Here is a 21,504-nt window from a genome sequence, read left to right as displayed (position 1 = left end):
CTTCTGTGCTGGAAAGGCATGTTATTTTACTGAAATGTGTAGGAACTGTATGGGATAATCTCAGCTGAACTTAAGCAGATACAGTGCTTGACAGGTCATCAATGAAAACTTCAAATAGCCTTTCACAGTGTGGGTTAACTTTTTTCTTATATCAGGTAAAAAATGGTTGGTTCAGGACTTTTATGTACCTGTTTAAAATTCTAGGTCCATCCTCAATGGTGGAAAACATATGGCAGCCAAGCTTCTACCATGAGAAAGCTCTTCTTTCTATTTCCGTCTTCAGCTGTATGGGTGAACCTTAATTCAGCCCTACTAAGTATCAATATTCAGAGTAGAGTAGTTCCTATTCAGACTACTCTGTCAGTTCACAAACAGTCACTGCATTTACATTGGATCCCAGTGCAAGGAAGAGATCGATACTTTCAGTTTTCTCTGCTGAGTTGTACTTAAAGTACATTTTTGAAAGCTTCTAAATAGGCAGTAAGTCAATAAAAATTTAAGAAATCTCAAGAGAGCTCTAACTGTCTTAACTTTATTTCAGTGAAAAGCATTTGGCACATAGTTAATTGCTTGGCAAAAAAGCAAGAACTGCCCTGACTGGTGATTAAAGGCAGTTTCTAACGTAGGATTTGGGATGAGATTTAGAAGAGTCTTTGAGGGATGAGAAAACGGTCCTGTCTGCCTGGACGTGGAATGTCCACGTAGTTTTCCCTGTCAGTTCATTGTTGCTTTCCTCCTTCTCTCCTAGGAGGCTCAGCAAATGCTCGGAAGACTTATTCCAGAGAAACAGATACTCAATGACCAACTCAAGCAAGTTCAGCAAAACAGTTTGCACAGTAGGTCTTTGCTTTTTAAAGTCAGCCTTCTCCTTTTCTACTGGTGTGATGCTCCTTCGGTGAAATGAGAACATTAAAAACCATTTTCCTCATTGCCAGTTTGCTTTTCTTATCTTGCAATGTTCTTCCAAAATAGGAGATTCACTTCTGACACTCAAAAGGGCGTTAGAAGTAAAAGAACTTGCTCGCCAGCAGCTACGAGACCAACTGGATGAAGTTGAGAAAGAAACAAGATCAAAACTACAGGAGATTGATATTTTCAATAATCAGCTGAAGGTAACTGTTCTCTGTGTCCCTACGTATATGTTCTACCCTTTAATTTTTCTAACTGGCAAGGTGATGAGTTGGTACTCGATTCCAGAGAGAAAAATTTATGATGCTGGTTTGTCAGCCTTCCGGCAAACCTGCATACTTAAAGATGAGTGTTATGCAATCCAAAATGCACTTTCTCCTAAACATATAGAGATGAATTTGGCATCTGTAAATGACAGCTGAGTAGCCCCCACACGACATCTGTCTTTAACCGGGATTATGTTTTTCTACGTCTCCATCCCCTCGTCTGTTGACAACTCCATCAAGTTCAAGTCCAAAAGCAAGGCTCCAAAAGAGTCTTTAGCATTCTTGAAGACTGCTAAAAAGGGATGGTTTTTTCTCTCTCCTTTTTTTTTTTAAAACTAAGAATTTTTCTGCCACTTCTTACCTTCAAGATTGTCCTTGAAGGTAAATCTGTATTTCATAACCTCTCATTTTAGAGTGTTACTGTTGAATGGAGTAATTGCTTTTGTCTCTGTGGCAAAAGTGGTATGTGGTTTTGTCACATTTACATGGTAAAATTCCGGAAAATGCCAGACCTTTTAGGAACGTGGAAGTGGTTGTGACAGCCTTCTTTGGATTTGATTTAATTTGCAACTTTATCATCTTACAACCATTAACTCTTATCTTATAACAAAACCAGAATGCAAGCACTTAACTGTCCTACCAACAATGAGTACATATAATATAGATTTAAGTAGATACTGGAGTTTTTAATCAACCATGTTCTTTTTTTTTTTTTTCCCCAGAGTTTATTTATTTTTATTTGACAGAGATCACAAGTAGGCAGAGAGGGGGGAGGCAGGCTCCCTGCTGAGCAGAGAGCCCAATGCGGGGCTCGATCCCAGGACCCTGAGATCATGACCTGAGCCGAAGGCAGAGGCTTAACCCACTGAGCCACCCAGCCGCCCCATTATCAATCTGTTCTTAAAAGAAATGGAGTTCCCACTGTTTTTCAAACACTCAGTTTTGTTTTCCATCTCAAAATATTTTATACTTAACTCTGGGTAATTTTGCGTTTGGCACTGGAAAAAGGAAAACTATTTTATTATTAAAAATAGGAAAAAATTAGAAAGCGTATTTGTGATATTTAGTTGGCCTTTGAATTGAAATTCTAGGCCAAATTGTTCAGACCTTTGAGTTTGTGGTATTTTTGCTTCTCCTGCCTCCCCCCCCCCAGAGTAAAAGGTAATGAAATTTTCTCCATTGTACAATGCCAGGCAAGTGCTCTTAGGGGACATATTATTTGACCCAACTTCTTAGTGTTTATCTTTGCTTTCATTCTTACACAGAATCTGTGTGTGTGGGGGGGGGTATATGTACGTTCCACACTTACACATATATGATGGTATGAGATAAGTAAGTATGGAAAGTAGAGCTTCTCTGTCTTGAGAATAAACACAGTAAAAATGCCCACATGAATTCTCACTGTGACTTGTCACTACTGCAGGCAAAAAGAATATGATCACAGTGCTTTTTAATAGTCTCTTGGGACACAAACGGTTAAACATTTGGGTCTCTTCTGAACCTAGGCAGTAGTCCAGATTTCTGCCTTATTCTTAAGATTCCTTTTTCTTGCAAAATGACTCCCAAAGCAAAGTTCATGTATTAGAGGATGACGCTGCAGTGGGTAATTTTTTTTTCCCCCCCGAAATGCCTAGCCTGTTTATGGTGTGTTTTGGCCTATTGGAACACCATTGCCTTTGCCGAAGAGAACACCTGCTGAGGTGGCTTCAGTCCCTCTTGCTGTGTGTCATTGACCGATGTTGTCTTGACTTAGAGCTGCTGACACAAAGGCTGGCCCCAGCCTTTCCTTCCACTCTATTCCTTTCCCCAAATATACTCACTCTGAAATAAGAGCAGTGCTGTCTTCCATTTTTATTTTGTTTTGTTCTCCATTATTCACTTCAAATTTAATGTAGAGTGTGAAAAAGGATGAGCCAGTGTAGCTTTATTATTTTATTTAACAACTCATTTGGAGGCCTTAACAAATACATTTTATTGCCTTACAATTACTTTTTTTAGTATTCCTCTCCTGTCTGGAGAAACCAAAACAGAAACAGTTAAATTGAAGCATCAAAAGATTTACAATGTGATTGAGACAACCCTAGAGGCTGATTTTAGATACAGTCTCCTGAGTCTCCTTTTCCTTGTTGGAAAAGGATGTTGGAAAATGATGTTGGATGATGTTGGAAAATAGGAATCATTTTCCCCCTGACTTTAGAGCACGTGTTCATTAGTAGCTATCATCATTGTACGATGAGACAGACCAGGAAAGCCAGCATTCCAACCCCTGGGATTTCCTCAGTGCCTCTCGGGTCTAGCAGTGTCTTCACAGCATTCACGCTAATGATGCAAAAATTACTTCTGCCTTGCTGGGAGTGAAACTTTGGCGATCATCCAGTCATCTCACGCATCTTATCTGATAGTGTGGACTCGCTACCTCCGAAACCTCCCCTCCCAGAAGGAAACCAGCTGGAGAGTAGAGAAGAAAATGTAGGACTTAACAGTTTTATTTTATAGTCACATAGCTTGTTCTCCTAGAGAAAGTTTTATTCAGTCGTAAGCAGCTTGGTATGGAGACACTGGAGAGTGCCTTATGGCATGCAGAATATAAACTTAGTTGAGCGGAGCGTTAAACCTATATTCAGTGACTGACTCCCCAAATGAGGATTCCAGTGAAAAAAAATCAATTTCCATATTTCTCTGGTAGACAACTGCTTTCAATAAGTTACTCACTTCTTTTGATGCAAACTTGAAGTCGTGTGCAATCCCTAACTTAGAAGGTCACATAAGCACTCTTGTTTTGCCCAGATTCTGAGGTATAAGACCATGATCAGGATATCTTAAATGTATTTAGTTTCTTCTTGTTTTGTTTTGTTTTTTTTTTTAAGATTTTATTAATTTATTTGACAGAGATGACAAGTAGGCGGAGAGGCAGGCAGAGAGAGAGGAAGGGAAGCAGGCTCCCTCCTGAGCAGAGAGTCTAATGTGGGGCTCGATCCCAGGACCCCGAGATCATGACCTGAGCTGAAGGCAGAGGCTTTAACCCACTGAGCCACCCAGGTGCCCCTCTTTTCTTTTCTTTCCTTCTTTTTTTTAAAGATTTTATTTATCCCCTAATGTGGGATTCGATCTCATGACTCCAGGATCACGACCTGAGCCAGAGGCAGTCAGTTAGGCAACTGAGCCACCCAGGAGCCCTGTATTTAGTTTCTTAAAGACAGAAGAGTTTAGAGAGTAGGTATGTTTTATCCCCCCACCCCACTTTAAAACATAACTGATTCAGTCTTTTCTACCAAGTTCAGATTCATTCTTCTTTTAGGAGTCTCTGCTTTCTCTTCACTTGAGGTAGAATTACATTCCTGGTTCCTCACCCAAGACCAGGTAACCAATGATGGAGATGCTCAAGTCATTAATTCAAGGGGGAAAAAGATTACTTTTGCAGTCAGGTTAGCCAGTGTATGTTTCATCTAGGTAGCAACATACTGAAAACATACAGCGTGTTTACAATTACAGTTATGATTTTAAATAGCTCTAGATTCAGATATACGAAACAAAAGGTCTCTAGAGTCATCTTCCTGATCTCATAGAAATCGAGGGCTCCTTCTTTCCTTTCAGACAAAGCTATTTTTCCGTGTATTTTTATAGACAGTTACCTAATAGATGTGATATTTATGTATTTGATAAATAATCCCAAGATGCAACTGTCTTTCATTTTCTAATTTATCATCCCAAACCAAGAATTACTTGAGAAGAGAAGCAGAGGAATCCCAGTGTAGCAAATAGACTCTGCTTTTTTAAGGTCATAGGAAAGGGCTGGGGGGGTGTGGCAGCAGTGGGGAGGGCAGAGGGTAAGATATGGTAGCACACTGAGATATTGACTCTTTTGTGCTAGAAATCCCCTGATTAGCATCCTTTGTATTTCTCCTGCCTTTTATATGAACAGTAAATTTCAGCTTTCTGATGATCAGATGAAATATTTGACCAGGGATTTAATCATGAATAATGGATTTTGTTTGTAATTATTGCTAATGAAAAATAATACTTAAACTTTTACTTTAGTGGATCCTATTTGTTTACCATACTTATTCTGCTTTTAAAATGTACTCTGTATGCAACAAATATTTTCTCATACTAAGAAATCACTAGTTCTCGCATTCATTTTCTAGAAACATCAATTTAAACATTTTCTATGAACTTCTCCTTTTACTTAATTTTACATGAAAATCAAAAACTCTTAATATTTTTTGAAGAAGCTGTGTGCCTTAGGCACATAGAGATATTCCTGTCATTATTTTTCTTACATACGGTGCCTTACCTATAGTAATAAAATTGTGGTTCTAGCAAGTGTCAAATAATGTTACCAACAGGGACTTTTCAAATAGAAGCACTTGACTTCTCCTTGCCCTTGGCAATGTTAATAGTCACTTGTAACAGTTTTCTTTGACACGGACAGCCTAATATTCCATATTTTCGTATCTTAACTATGATACAGGGTGGCAACATATTGTACGGCTTACAGTTTTCAAGGCGTTAAGTGTGTGCCACATGAGAGACTCTGCACTCAGAGAGGCAAGACGGTGTGTTTCATGTTGAAAAGCTTGAGTCGGTGTTGATTCCCGTCTAGTCACTGTGTGCTGGGCAACAAGTCCTAATGTGAATGACGTTTACGTTAGAGCATTTCTTTCTTCCAGTCAGTGTCAATGGAGGAGGCCATATTGCCGGGCCTGGCCCTTCTCCTGGGCTGCGTCATCCCCTTAAACTCCTTTCTGAAGGTGCCCAGGCCCTTCTCAGGCAATGCACCTCCTTCTCAGATGAAGAGAGATGAACTATCTCCGAAGCTCTGTGCTCGTTTCCCCCACGCAGTCGAGTGCTCTGTGTCTAAGAGAGTTTCCCATGGGCGCGAAGCCTTCTTTGTCAAAGTCAATGATTAGTTACCATAAATTGTGGAGTATAAATCGTGTCCTTTTGACAAATCGTGTGTGTGGTGGAAGCCCCGAACTACAGGCTAGATAAGGTACTATAAACTGTGGTCTTGTCTTCATAGCAAGTATTTTAATAGGTCATTGGATTGGCCACTTGGCCGTGAAATTTTGAAAGACAGCACTCACCCATGATTTGGTTCTGTGTGCATATTTCCATCAAATGGGAGACAGTATTATAGTCAGTAATACTATTCTAAAAATGGACACTATTTTATTTCTTAGCAAAATTGAGTATTTCAGACCAACTCAGAATTACGCATTGTATTTTTTAAATATACTTGGGAAATCCAGGCTTCTTAGACACAAGAGACTGTTAAGAGAGAGAACTTCTGCCCATATGATACCTGTCTGAAAAATTGTTCCTAAGAACTGAGTTGATGTTAAAATGAGAATGCCAGTTATAGTAAATAAGGGGTTTGGGTTTAACTGAGGCTTTTATATTCTTGGTTTCAGACACTTGCTTTCACGGCAGCCTCATTCATGAGGAAGGCAGTGAAGGGCAAAATGTTTAGCAACCAGGGAAGAAGACAAAAGAGCTGGAGAACAAACTGCAGAATAGAATGAGAATCAGGAAAAAAAAGTACAAGTAAGGGAAATAATGAAGGAAAGAAAAAGATCCAGAAAGAGGAGTTACAGAGACAGCAAGAGAAATCAGCGTAAACTCAAATAAAAAAACAACATTGCTTTCTTCTGTTAGTAGAATGACGTTTGGCTGTTTCATGCTTTGCTGTCTGCTTTTGTTCATGCTTAAATTTTCTTTTTACCTGTATGATCCTTATGAAAAGACCTGTCCAGCACAGAAAGTAATAAAACTCTCTCATTCAATGTACTTGTGATTGTGGAAACTTTATGCAGATTCCTTGAATAAAGAAAAAAATCAGAACATGGCCGAGCCTCAAAAGAATTAACAGGTGTTATATATACCAGACTCTGGGCTGTACCCACAGGCTTGGTTGGTTGGTTGGCTTCTTTTATGGTGTGGGTTTTCCTTTTGAGGTCTTGAAAAAAATGCTTAACAAAAGGTCATTTGGGGAAGGGAAAAATGCAGAATTCAATCTTTTGAAAAAACATTTTTTTTAATTTTCTTGTTTAGCCAGAGCCTTTGACCGTTTTATGGTTTAGAATAACCTGTATTTAAAATAATGGGTTATTGATTTATAAGATGAAACTGAGACATTTTGGGAAAACTCAGATTTTCAGGACAAACAGAGTCCGTTTTCTTGGTAACAGCAGGGTAGATACCAAAGCCTCTTGGGAGACATGGGTGAAGATTCTTAATTAGCTCTACGTACAGAGAGGGCAGGATTTTCTAGCTCTTCTCCCTCTTCTGTCCACCTGTCTTCTCACCCTTCGCACGCACGCAGATGCACACACACGCACACACACACTCCAGTGCATTCATCTCTGGCTGTCACATAGCACTTACAATAGACTGACTACCATTCGTTCCGTGGGGAACTGGAATTCCTGTTTGGTTGAATAATGACTTCAGATTTAGAATGTGTTTTTTTGTGTTTGTTTGTTTGTTTTAAGATTTTATTTATTTCTTTGACAGAGAGAAATCACAAGTAGATGGAGAGGCAGGCAGAGAGAGAGAGAGGGAAGCAGGCTCTCCGCTGAGCAGAGAGCCCGATGCGGGACTCGATCCCAGGACTCTGAGATCATGACCTGAGCCGAAGGCAGTGGCTTAACCCACTGAGCCACCCAGGCGCCCTAGAATGTTTTTAAACATTAATATACCCCTCTCAGAATTTAACTGATGAGTATATATTTTTTTGTAATCTGCCCATTTTAATGCATCAAGAACAAATATATTTTATAATTTTGTGATGAGTGGACCCTCAGTTTACTTTGATTTGGGTACAGTTTCTATGTTTTGCAATAGCTACTTTTCAGATTTTTCCATGCTGGTACAACTTTCCCTGTCCTCACTGGGTTTGTTGATTGGCTTTTTTTTTAATGGCTTTTAGTCTGTTTCATAACCGTTTCCTTGGGATATTTTAAAACTATATTTTTAAACTCAAAAAGCTTTTTAAAAATTCTGATACTGTGTGCTATATAATCTCCCTGGGTGAGAAATAAAGTGACATATATATTTATATAAAAGCACTTCTGCTTTTGACTTCTGTAGGTATTAGGTTGAGCTAAAACAAACACTTGAAATTTTTGATACCGGCATCTAGATCAGTTTCGTAGGTCCATTTCATATTAACAGAATGAAGATTATTATAAGCATAAGAGATGTGTCCTAAACAGCTTTATTTTGATCTAAAATGTTGAGCTCATGAATTTCAAGTAATTAACATGTGTTTATTTGGTCTCACGTTTCCAAGAGACAGCCTGAAGTAAAAGTAAGAAGCAGAATAATCCTTCAAAATAATTTAATGACCAAATGAGCAATAAATGTCCATGAACTACTAGCCTTTCCAGGTCACTATTGCTAGTTAATGTTTTTTCTCTTCACAAGCATTTATATAAAGTAATGTTTATGAAAAGGCATCCCATACGTATTGTTCTGCTGGATACTATTCTGTATTCCCAGTAACACCACTTCACATAATACACTTATTTTTTAGTGTTTCTGAGTCCAAATAAAGGGTTAATGGAGTTTTTAAGTCAAGGGATTCTGCACCCCTTGCATAGCAATAAAACAACTGTCATTAGGAAATTTGAACGCAAGCCATGTTTTTCAGGGCAAAGAACGAGTTGAATCTTCTGGAGTATTCAATTTGTCCAGCATATTGCTTTTGAAATACTTTGGCTGTACGCCATAGGATGTCCAAAGATGTTTTATGGTACAAATATCTTAATTCTTTAGGGGAAATGAGTGATTTTTTTTTCCCCCCTGAGTTGAAGGAAGAAAGTTTTTTTTTAAAAAAAGCAAGCTTATTTTCATTTATCTTTGCTAATACATGATGGAATCTTATATGCCAGCTATCTTCCTATTGTGGTTCCTAATCTGAATTAGATCAAAGACCCTCTTCAGAATCCAGTAAAGGCTCTGAGCCTTCTCTGCAGGAAAAATGGCTGTATACCCCAGTTTTCATGCTGTCTCATAGTGTTCCCAGAGGCAAAGCTTGTTCATAGACCCTGCTGAAGAAAGTCTTGGTGATAAAGGTCTTATCTCTTTAATTTACACACACTACACATTCTGTAGTTTTATTTTTCTTACATATTTATAACACATAGCTGAAACTTCTTTGATGCATGTTTAATTACTTCTTCTTGATTAAGAAAGGCATTACGCTCTCTTAAGAGGTAATATCAAATTACCACGCACTGTGCCTATGTAAATCATCTCATATCCTTGAATAGAACTCAGAGAAGAAAAATCAAAATTGCTCAATGAATATCCAACCAATTAAGTGTGATTGTTGTAGGGTTATTGATTTTAGAAAAAACTAACTTTAGGAAGAGCCACAAGGGAGGTCATGAATCTTGGTTCTCAGTAATTTCTTATTTTTCTGTCTTTATCTTCATTAGAATAGAGAAATAACTGTGATAAGACTTAATAGGACGCGCAGGGTTACCTCGATGAGGTTGACCACCAGGAAAAGGTGTTAAAATTCACGTCGTGAGGTTTTTCATGGCTGCTTCTCCCAGTGGTTTTGTCGTTTCCTAAATAGATAACTTAATGATAACAGATTTATTTGTCACCTTAGAAATGTTTCCCTGAAGGCATTAAAAGGGCACACTCTTAGCGGCACCTGGGTGGCTCAGTGGGTTAAAGCCTCTGCCTTACGACTCAGGTCATGATCCCAGGTTCCTGGGATCAAGCCCCAAATGGGACTCTCTGCTTGGCAGGGAGCTGTTTCCCCCCAACCTCTCTCCGCCTACTTGTGATCTCTCTCTGTGTCAAATTAAAAAAAAAAAAAAAAAAAAGGGCACTTTTAAATAACTGACTGCACTTGAGTATCTTAAATAGTAGTGTTGAAAGGGAAGGACGGAGCTGTACAAAGCCCTTTGTCCACCACATGAAGGGACTGCATCCCACAGGGCCCATGTCATGCTCAGAAATCTTCCTTCATTCTGTAGATTGCCCTCCTAGAAGTTCAACTTTTAGAAAAAAGTTGTCAAGTTTCGGAATCGTGAATTTTCTGCTTTGTCTTAAGCTCCCAAGTCCAAGGAGAGAGAGACCTGGGGTGCCTGCCTCTTGGCCGCATCTCGATTGTGCAGGGCTGTGCGCAGCAGTACTTGAATTGGTTGAAGGGAATGATAGAAAGACTTCGCCGTCTTCACCTCTAGATCATGAGATGCCAGGGCCTTCTGTTACCTTATCTGACATCTGTGACTTTATGCCCCTGCTTACTCCAGTTCCTGGGAGGCATTTGAAGCTGCAACATACATGTGAACGGTTCAGGGTTGGGTTCAGCCTTGCCTGTCAGTGAGGCTGACCTCCAAAATAAATGCGGTTTTAAAATTGCAAAATATCTTCCTTCTTGGATATTTGATAAATTTAAAAATTGGTTTTAAAAACTGTCTTATTAATAACATGATTTTCTTCCTGTAGCTTCTTTAAATTCACTTCCTATTGCTTTTTATTTTATTGTGCCTCCTAAGACATTCCTAGCTTTACTGCTGCCTGTCTTGACTTTGTATCTGGTAATTAATGATCTGTAAGTTAATGTTCAATCACTAGAGGCCTGTATAGGAAGGAAATATGCATTGTAATTGTTTGGTAAAGTGGAAAACCACTTTTCTTAGGTGCATTGGTACATCACGGGCAGGGTTCACTCCAGTTGCTGTTGTTAAATATTTTGAATATCACTCTGCCTAGAGATACATTTTTCCTGGGTAAAGTAATAGCTTTTCTCTTTTAATACATAATCAGACTCCTGAACACCAAACTCAAAGGTTCCTCTTCCCCTGCCATTTCTTACTCCTTTGTATTTAATTTCAGCTTGGTTATTTTGCTTACTAGTTATGCCTTTTTGGTTTATTCCTATAAGAAGACTAAAACCCTGAATATAAGAGACACTGAAATAAATAAGGACTAATTTTTTTATGTAATCAACAGTGTTGAAAAATTTAACAGATCTTAAAGCAGAAAGAAAACCCAGGGGTCGTCCACTCTGATTCAGCTGTTGGCCCATGTCAGGGACTTGAGATCAGAATCCAGGTTTCTTTTTTTCCCAGTTCAGTACTTTCGATTGTTGTCTGTTGTCGTAAATTATTCTTTCTGAACCTGTTTAAGAATTTTATGCAACCAAAGGTGAAATTCTATTTTTTAAATTTTTATTATTTTTTTTAAGGTGAAATTTTAAAGTAAGAAAAGGAAACATTTCGGTGGCGCCTGGGTGGCTCAGTGGGTTAAGCCGCTGCCTTCGGCTCAGGTCATGATCTCAGAGTCCTGGGATCGAGCCCCGCATCGGGCTCTCTGCTCAGCAGGGAGCCTGCTTCCTCCTCTCTCTCTGCCTGCCTCTCTGCCTGCTTGTGATCTCACTCTGTCAAATAAATAAATAAAATCTTTAAAAAAAAAAAAAAAAAAAAAAAAAAAAAAAAAAAAAAAGAAAAGGAAACATTTCAGTCACTTTTCCCCCTTCCTTTTAAAAGGTCTCAGCCACTGGGCTAATGATGGGGCAGGCCATCACTGTCTCTGCAGGACCTACCTTTTGGGTCCCTCTTTTAGGACTGTAGAGATAGGCAGATAGATAGATTGATTGATTTTTTAAAGATTTTATTTATTTATTTGACAGAGAGAGATCACAAGTAGGCAGAGCAGCAGGCAGAGAGAGAGGGGAAACAGGCGCCCAGCTGAGCAGGGAGCCCAATGCAGGACCCGATCCCAGGACCCTGAGATCATGACCTGAGCCAAAGGCAGAGGCCTAACCCACTGAGCCACCCAGACGCCCCTGTAGAGACTGATTTAATATCACCCCTCTGCAGTTTTCCTTTTCACATAGATATATTAACTGAGCCAAGAGTACAGATTACTCTAAAAATCAGATGTGGCCCCTTTTTCCCTTTTGTCTCTAAAATATCAAATCCAAGTCACATGCCCAGGGCACATGCCTAGGGCACAGTCCACCACTGTGGACCCAACAGAGTTGTTTCTTTCTGCTGCATCCTGCCTAGATAGTCCCAGTCTTATCTGCTGGTTCCCCACCAAAGTCCCTTCCTTCCTTCCCTGCCTTTCCAGGGCCTGCTGACCTCCAGTGATTCCCCTGTTCCCCCTCAGTACGATCTCCCCCTAACTTTCTGATCTCCAGACACTTTTTCTTATATCTCACTGCTTCCTTTTAGGATCTCTCAAACTCACTTCTGGTTTATAAAATATGCATCCATGTGCTCGCTCTTTATCCTGAGAACAGGGCTCCTGGGCGGCTCAGTGGGATAGCCACTGCCTTCGGCTAGGTCATGATCTCGGGGTCCTGAGATTGAGCACCACGTCGGGCTCTCTGCTCGGCGGGGAGCCTGCTTCTCTCTCTTCTGCCTACCTCTCTGCCTACTTGTGATCTCTCTCTGTCAAATAAATAAATTTTTAAAAAAATCTTTATCCTGAGAACCGTTTAGCTAGCAGAAGGTTTTCCTAACCCTTAGGGCTTTTCTCTAGGAATGAGTGCATTATAACACTATAAAAACACTGATCTTCTCTAGACAGTGCTCTGCCTTTGTTCCATCTCTGAATGAACCTAAAGGGAGGTTTTCAAGGCAGGAGGAAACCTGCCCATTTGGACTTGACTAGTGAACAAGATGAAGAAGACAGGGTGGTCTTAACTTTAGTTCTTGTATCTCACCAAAGGGACCCCAGGGCGTGGGGGACCAGCCTTAGTTACCCAGATGAGGAAGTCAACTGGAAATGCATCCTTGGCTGTACTGGATACTGACTCATCTGATTTATTGTTGACACAAGCAAGAGGAGTCTTGGTGACTGAATCTGCTAGTGACCATTGGGTTCCTGTATGGAATCGAGGGTTCCCCCTCAACAGGCATTTCTTTATTCTTCACACTTTAGGGTGTTTAAACTTCTGACTTGAGTACTTTAATATCATAAAATGCATTTTGTTTCAGTAGTTTGCTAAGGAAATCTCCATTTTTCCTGGGGAATGATACCAAATGAGGAAGTTGGGTCCAATCCAACATGGTGACAGTCATGTTACCGCATTTGTTTTCAGCCCGTCTGATGGGTTAGTTTGGAGAGGAAGTCGACAGCTTCATACTTGGATTTAGCAAGAGAAGATGCTCTGGAAGGGTGTGATGTGGTGGGGACAGTCAGGGTTGTGGAGCAGAGAGATGTCCATTTGGTCTAAGGTCGCCTAGCATAAGAAAGGGAGGTTTTGATGGAGGTGGTGTGTGTTTTCCAAGCCAGCAAAGGCTGGTGTTGGTTCGTTATCAGCAGTACCTCAGAGTTTTATTGATGATCATCACCATACCTTAAAACTGGTTAAGTCCATGTCTGTTGCCAAGACTTGAACAACGTAGCTTCTCTAATACCCGTCACTAGCAAGTTCCTTCCAAAGAATGTAATGGAAAATGGTGTAATGTTTTATGACTCACTAAAACATAATTTGGAACAGCTCTTGGAGATCAGTCATGTCAAAATGTAGACTGATTTCAGCTTTCCAAGTTAACATTTTTCAAATCTGTGTGTTTGTCTTCTAAATGGCTAGACTTCCCCACTATGAAAATGCTGCATGCTGATAAACAGTGGAAATGCCTGTCACCTGGTGTCATTAAGTGAATTGTTCCCTGATTGTTTATAGGAACTAAGAGAAATCCATAATAAGCAACAGCTCCAGAAACAGAAGTCCATAGAGGCTGAACGTCTGAAACAGAAAGAACAAGAGCGAAAAATCATAGAATTAGAAAAACAAAAAGAAGAAGCCCAAAGGTGAGTCTTTTCTTGTGGATTGTGGATCTGGCAGGAAACTTTGAGTATTTACTATACTTTGCAGGACTTCTCCGAGTACCTACTGACCAGAAATAGCCTTCAGTTGTGTGTGTGTGTGTACGTAAGCACAAATACGTGTGTATATAAATCTTTGCATATATAAGTACCCCCTGAAGTTTTTGGTTAGCTTCCAGAGCTCTCCTAAGCTACTACTATGTAGATAAATAGAACTATACAAGGAAATTAGGACACTTGGTATGCTCATTTGCATGCCAATGACCAAAATACGTTTCCAGTTCACAGCCTTTTAATAACAGTTGCTGTCCCAAGCGCCGGGTTTGAAATCAAAGCCCCTGAGTGCTCGCCACACAGGCTTTCTCCAGCAGGGCTCACAGTGTGCCGCTCCGACTTCTTTCTCCTTTTCTTCAGCTGCAAATTAAACTTGAGTATAAGAGGAGAAAATTTGCTTCTGCTTAGGATCCAGACACATTTTTTTGTTTGTTTTTGTTTGAATATTTGTGTTTGTGGTTTGTTACTTTTACTGGCAACTTTCTGTCCTGAATCGGGGAAATTCATTTATTAACTTTTCGGTGTGTCTGATTTTGTTACTGGATATTTGCTTTCTAAAGGTCAATTAATTTTTGACTCAGGAAATAAAAATGACCAAATATTTCAGTGATATACCATAAATTGTAAAAATTGGTTATTGAAGATAGAATAAAAGGATGAAGATACAGGGGCGCCTGGGTGGGCTTAGTCGGTTAAGCATCTGCCTTTGGCTCAGATCACAGTCTCAGGGTCATGGCATCGAGCCCCACATCGGGCTCCCTGCTCAGTGGGGACCTTGTTTCTCACTTTGCCTGTGCACCCCCAGCTTGTGCTCATGCTCTCTCTATCAGAAAGATAAAATCTTAAAAAAAAAATACCTAGTATATTAAAAAAAAAAAAAAAACAGAACATGAGGCAAGTCATTGATTTTAGTGGGCTGAGCGCAGTTAAATTACCTAGAGGGGATGCGCATGTGGGCGTGTGTAGTATAGTTGTCCCTTGAACAAGGGGGTTTGGGGCACAGACCCCCCTGCTCAGTTGGAAATCTGAGTGTAACTTCTGACTCTCCCAAAACTTAACTGCTAACACCCTACTGTTGACTGGAAGGAAGCCTGCAGATAATAATAAATGGTTGATTAACACATATTTTGTATCTGTGTTACATACTGTGTTCTTGCAATGAGGTGAGCTAGAGAGAGAAAATGGTAAACTTATAAGAGAAACTACACTCAGAGCCCTGTGCCGTCAAACACCTGCATGTAAGTGGGACTGCACAGTTCACCAGTGGGCAGGCGGGTAGAGTCTCCAGCCAGATTAGAACACTGTTTTATAGTTCTCTTGGGGTATGGTTCAAGGATTCACTTCCTGGATGTGCTGATTACCCCTAACTCCATCCTTTCCTTATCTTCAAAGTGGATAAACGCTTTGATTATTCACTCTGTGCTGCACTGACCTTTAACATTTCTATGGAGTAGAAATCCCCACACAAAATATCCAAATAAAAAAATGGCAAATTTCTTGCTTTCAGTCATATAAACAGTACCTAAAAATTAATTTCAGAAATTACATGGTTAGACACTATACATGATGACTTTTATTAATAGAAAATATTAAGCAAATTCTGGTTTGCTTTGTTGTTGTTACGATTGATAACATAGACAGGGGACCCCTTCCAAAAAACTTTTTTGTTCTTTCTCAAAAAAGATGCTTTGAAAGCAAGTAAAACGTTAAAGATTTAAGTTAAAAATTTTACTGCACAAAATTTTCACATGCATACATAGTAGAAATAAATATATGTATATATTTTTTTAAAGATTTTATTTATTTGCCAGACAGAGATCGCAAGTAGGCAGAGAGGCAGGCAGAGAGAGATGGAAGGGAAACGGGCTTCCTGCTGAGCAGAGAGCCTGATGCGGGGCTCGATCCCAGGACCCTGGGATCATGACCTGAGCTGAAGGCATAGGTTTTAACCCATTGAGCCACCCAGACGCCCCTAAATATGTTTTTTAAATGGGGAATACAAGCTTTCCTTGTTTATATTATGTTCCTCTAGCAGTTCCCTAATTCCAGCGGATGACCTCTGTGCCTTGGCCATGCCATAGGATAGCAGTTCAGGGTGTAGAGCCTGGAACCGAGCTGCCTGGGGTTGAGCCCCAGGCAGGTGTGGCCGTGTGACCTTGGACAAGCGTTTCCACATCTCTGCCTCATTTTACTCCCGTGTAAAAATGGGGACGTTAATAGGACCTGCTCCCCAGGTGTGAAGGCTCATGGAGCTCGTACAGGGAGCTGTATGAGGATATTGCTTCCTTTTGCATGTGAGTTTTCTGATTTTGTAGCCGATTGTGCAGTGAGAGAGAAAAAAACCCATCCCTGGTCCTGTCCTGTGGGCTTCAGGTCGAGGTCGTCTTAGACCTCAGGGCCTAGACGATCTGTTCATTGCACGTGTCCCTTCACGCCCGCAGGTGGACACACACACAGTTTTCCGGTTCGGGAAAATGCCGGAGACGGAGACTGAGTAACGGGATGGCTACTGCCTGAAGGGTTCGATGGAATCTGTTGCATCTGCCCTCAGTTCTGGGGAGCTACGTGTGTGTTCGCGGGGGGCCGCTCTCTCGCCTTCGTTTGTTGTGTGTGTGAGAGGGCTTTGCGCAGGGACATACCAGGGTTCCCGTCGAGAAGTCGCTGTCAGTCTCCAGCCACTTGGTCAGATACATCAGGAATCTCCTTCCTGTGCTTTCCCGAGTCCCGTGACTTCCTCAGCTCCCTCAGAGGTCGAGGCCCGAGAGCCTCTGTCTCACGGGTTCCGAGCGATCCGCCTGAGGCACCGTGTCCGCTCCACGGGGAGCCTCGCTCGCTCCCGGGAGCCTCTTCCACGGCGAGCGCAGGCGCGGCGCGAGCTTCCGGCGTAACCGCGCGCTGTGTTCGCAGGCGAGCGCCAGAGCGGGACAAGCCGTGGACGGAGCATGCGCAGCCGGACGACGACCACCCGCGGCCGCGGAAGAGCCACGAGGAGGAGAAACCGCGCAGGGAGGAGAGTGTCAAGAAGAAGGACGGGGAGGAGAAAAGCAAGCCCGACGCGCAAGACAAGACGAGCCGGCTCTTCCACCCGCACCCAGAGCCGGCCAAGCCCACTGTCCAGGCGCCCTGGTCCTCCACAGGTAGCCATTCTCGCAGAGACGCTCCCTCTGCTGGGGTCGCGAGGGAGCGCCGCGGCTCCGCAGGCGGGTCCGGGCTCCTTGCACAGAGGCGGGCGCAGCGCGGGTCACTTGCCCAGGGCTCCTGGCGCGCCCCGCCTCTGGTCCCTCTGAAGCCGGCATCCAGAGCCTTTGCCGACCAAAGCGGCCCGAGTTTCCTCCCCGAGCCCCATCCCGGAACCCGTATTCCGGGTCGGAAAGAACCTGGTGCTTCTCTGGTTCGCTCTTCTGCTCTGGGGATTACGGAGCTGTTCCGGGCACGGGAAGTGGCCCCTTTCCCCCTTCCTTCCACTGTCCCTGTCGTCAGCCGATGCTGCATGCAGCCACGCTTCTGACCTTTTGAAAACTAGGACTTTTTTTTCCTCTTCGATCAAAAGTTGCCTCTTTCAGTCATGATAAATGAAAGCCTTTAAAGTGGTTAGAGACTATCTCTCTCTCTCATTTTTTTAAAAAGATTTTATTTATTTATTTGACACAGAGAGAAAGAGCACAAGCAGGAGGAGTGGCAGGCAGAGCGAGAGGGAGAAGCAGGCTCCCCGAGAGGCAGGGAGCCCGATCTCGGGTTCGATCCCAGGATTCTGGGATCATGACCCAAGCCAAAGGCAGTGGCTTAACCAACTGAGCCACCCAGGTGTCCCCAGTATCTCTTACATCACGTGTAACCTAGTATGTATGTTTGAGATTCTCGCGCGGCTCTGGCGGTAGCACTCAGCTGAAGAAAGTGACCGCCTTTTCCTTTGTGTGGCACTTGATACCGATTTTATTTGTTCCATTATGGGCATGCTTTGTGTTGGCGTACAAAAAGAAAAGGAAGCACACTGTTCATAGGGTTTATTTGTTCCTGTTTACGGGGGCAGAGATGGGAGTGGGGTTCAGAGTTGCACCCCACATCCAGATGCCTGCAGTCCACGGAGAAAGACTGGCCAACAATTTATGTTTCAATACTTTCTTGGACGTGAGAAATAATTCCACCTGCCCTCGATCTTAGGCAATTCGTTTAAATTCCTTATGTTTCCTCCTAGTATATAAAATGAGGATTTCTTCTTCCCGTGGTCAGTGGGAAATGTGGCGCCTCTTCTAGTTCCGGACTGCATGAAAATAACACCTTCCCCTCACTGCTTTTCAGAGAAAATAGATGTGTGGCTAAACATCTCCATTTCTAGGGCAAAACAGTTCAGAGGGCTGTGATTAGGTACTATTGAGTGAATCAGAAGTCACACTGTCTTATGCTTGCATGCCTTTTTCTAATAATTTTACTTAAGATCTAAACTGTTTTCACATAAGGTCTGTCATTGGGCTTGTTTCCCCAGCCCTGGGAGATGTGGAGGAGGGCTTACTTCCCTGGAATTGATCGATAATAACCATTGTTGGCAAAGTCAGCACTTAACATTTTATGTGATTGCTTTAGCGGCCAAAGATAATCAACATTTCCAAGTCTTCTAATGTGGAAAGTTGGGCTTTGCTTCCTGCCAGAGGAGTTTTCTTCTTGGCTGCTTCATTTTCTCTCATTCTAACCGCTGCATTGTACTCGGCGCCCTGGGTAGGGGAGAAGGGTCCTGATGCTTCCCAGATGTGCCCTTCCAGAGCCTCAGCCAGGACCCAAGACAGCCTCACTGCGTTCAGCACTGGGACGGCCTCTGTCCAGGGAGCGGCAGCCAGTGAATTCTGACGGATTTGAGCTGCCAACTTCAGATTTGGCTCTCCTTTGGCACGAAGTCTGTGCTTCAGAAATTCCTTGAATAGACGGAAAGGGTTCAGATGCTAAGGTCAATAGCAGGGTCGGCTGTTTGGCTTGTTGTCATGCATACGTGTTCCGTGTAATGCTTTATTTTTGTTCCCTTCTCCCCACTGTTTTGTAAATAGAAAAAGGCCCACTTACCATTTCTGCACAGGAGAACGTAAAGGTGGTGTATTACCGAGCACTCTATCCCTTCGAATCCAGAAGTCACGATGAGATCACGATCCAGCCTGGAGACATAGTAATGGTAAGAAAGACTCCAGTCAGAGTGTGATTTTTCTGTTGATGATTAGCATCTGTTCTCCTCTTGCACTTTATTTGACAGCGTGAAGTTGTCGCCGAGTGTGAAATCCAGGGTTCTTGAAGTATGGGCTCCATCTTCCTTTCCTATTAGAACGAAAGATGATGTGTAGAAATGTATCCTAGCATCACTTGAATAGAGGTGTTAAAGAAAATGGGTTCTTATCACAGCCTTAGCGTGTTTTTAAATCTGTAAAAGTCTGATAATTTCAGAGTTGAGATTCCTACTTAAATACTATGAATAGTCTTTAAGAAATAGTTCTAAATGCAAAATGCTTTATCATCACCTTCACAATTGCCAGTGAGAACTTTTGTATCTTTAGATCAGTGCATCTTTTTGCCCCTTTAATTGTGAGATCTTCGAATTGTGTGAGGAGTCATGAATCACATACCGTTAATCTGCCGTCTTACCCCATAAATAAGCACATGAAAGAGTTCAGAATTTTGCTTTGTCATAGTTCATTTCCTTGAATTATACTAATAGTTAAATTGAATCGTGTGATTGTAACTGAGACGATAGTACCAGTTTGAGAAATAGTAAAGCCACGTGGTTGACCTAAATTATTTTCTGCAAGAAAACAATAGTTCTTCCATCTGGTTCATAGCCTCAGAAGTAAGAGCCACAAAAGCGATCAAACTTTGCATTACTGTTGGCATTTTTTGTTTGTTTAAAGATGAGGATGGTTCCAGATTGCAAAAGAATGCCGATGGAGAAAGACGGGCTTGTGGTGCCAGTAGTAGGTGTCTTTGAAGTTGAAGGGTAACGCCCAGGTCATTGCACTGTTACTCACACGTTCATCTTGCATGTATACATCAGACCTCTGAGTGGGGACCCTGTGATCCTTCCTGAGCCAAAATATATAGAAAGAACAGTGTGTTTGGTCTTCAGAGATCTTAGTCCTATCTCCCCTTCATTTCTGACAGTTTTTTTTTCTCAAATTATCATGGACTTGTGTGAAGGCCTGAGTGGCAGCATCACTCACTTGTTACAGAAATTACTGCTAGGTTCTGTGGCGTGGGCAGGGCGCTCTGAGCACATGGACGGCGTCGCAAGCATCTTGTTCAGCCCTGACTCTTTCCCACGCTGTGTTTTCTTAGTCCGAAGCAGCTTTACTCGTGCTGCCTTGTCTTTGAAATGGTGCAGCTTTTAAAGCCTACGAATTGGGGGGAAAAAATTAATTAAATAAAATAAAGCCTACGAATTGTTAAAATATATAAAAATACCATACTAAGACTGTAAACCTTATGAAAGGACAATGTGACATCAGAGAGGGCCTCGTTACAAAGTTGTTTCTTTACACTAAAACAAAAAAAGAGCCTTAGGTTTTTGAAACTGGATTTTGTTACAACACAAGGTACAGAAAAGTAGGGCGCTCACTTCTTGAGATCAGGAAGTGTTACAGATGTTACAGTAAGGAAGTGCTCTAGATGATTTGTACTTTAATGAGAAAATGTTGCTATATTTTGGAAACATAGTCTTATTACACGGATATTTTTCCTCAAGTTGGCTAACCACCAGCTTGACTAGATGAATAGAATTTAGATGTGCTAACATTTCATTAAACATATTTTGCCTTGCTTTCAAACCTTTGCTTTCCTGGTGGAGGTTAAAGGGGAATGGGTAAGTCTGTGTAACTGTCAGGAAGTCTGCATCTTATTAAATGTTTTCTTCTTTTAAATCACTTTAATTCTATGTAATGTGTAAGTACACATATCTTTGGGTGTTGTCGTGGTGGTACAAATATGTTTTAAGTTTGTGTAGTAGGTTTTGCTTTACAAAAAAAAAAGGAGGTATAAAAGTTTGTGTACTGAATTTCTCTTCACTAGATTCTGTTTGAGGACTAACCTGAAGGCTGTGTATTTGGCAAATTATAAGGTTAAGTCTCCATCTCAGGCTACAGACAAAAATAAGTTCCAGGTAGTTTAAATTTAAAAGTTAAATTTCTTTAAAAAAAAATTTTTTTTTTTAAGGAGAATATGGGAATAATTTCCTGGCAACAAAATACCTCTCTGAGTTAAAACCAGAAGCCATAAATGGTAAAAATGGGCAGTTTTGACAATATAAAAAAATTAAAACTTGCATATTGCAAAATACATCCACATTATATAAAGACTAAAAATTAATACGAAAGAAACCCAAAACTTACAAAACTTGTCCAAGGATATGAAGAGATATTCACACATGAAGAAGAGTATATTGATTTTAAAAATACACAGAAAGTCTTTATCTCATTTCCTCATTGCATCAGGAAATGCA

General features: G+C 41.4%; 1 protein-coding gene across 14 annotated transcripts in view; it reads left to right on the top strand.

Annotated features, from left to right (window-relative positions):
• The window catches only part of ITSN1 (intersectin 1), a 223,017-nt gene that overhangs the window by 122,221 nt on the left and 79,292 nt on the right, over positions 1 to 21,504 (top strand). For 10 of the 14 annotated variants that reach the window (XR_014309746.1, XM_082723504.1, XM_082723503.1 and 7 more), the window contains 5 exons: positions 749 to 836; positions 973 to 1,112; positions 13,840 to 13,967; positions 16,944 to 17,173; positions 19,073 to 19,194. Coding sequence is in view for 12 of the 14 variants with exons in the window: in XM_082723504.1 (XP_082579630.1) it covers positions 749 to 836; positions 973 to 1,112; positions 13,840 to 13,967; positions 16,944 to 17,173; positions 19,073 to 19,194 (708 nt within the window). In the remaining 2 variants the exon portion in view is untranslated. Of the gene's footprint in view, positions 1 to 748; positions 837 to 972; positions 1,113 to 13,839; positions 13,968 to 16,943; positions 17,174 to 19,072; positions 19,195 to 20,853; positions 20,869 to 21,504 lie in introns of all 14 variants that reach the window. The other 4 variants (XR_014309747.1, XM_082723499.1, XM_082723506.1 and 1 more) reach the window with 1 other exon arrangement.

Source organism: Mustela nivalis (assembly GCF_964662115.1).
Source record: "Mustela nivalis genome assembly, chromosome: 1".
Classification (NCBI taxonomy): domain Eukaryota; kingdom Metazoa; phylum Chordata; class Mammalia; order Carnivora; family Mustelidae; genus Mustela; species Mustela nivalis.
This window is presented reverse-complemented; position numbering and strand designations above follow the sequence as displayed.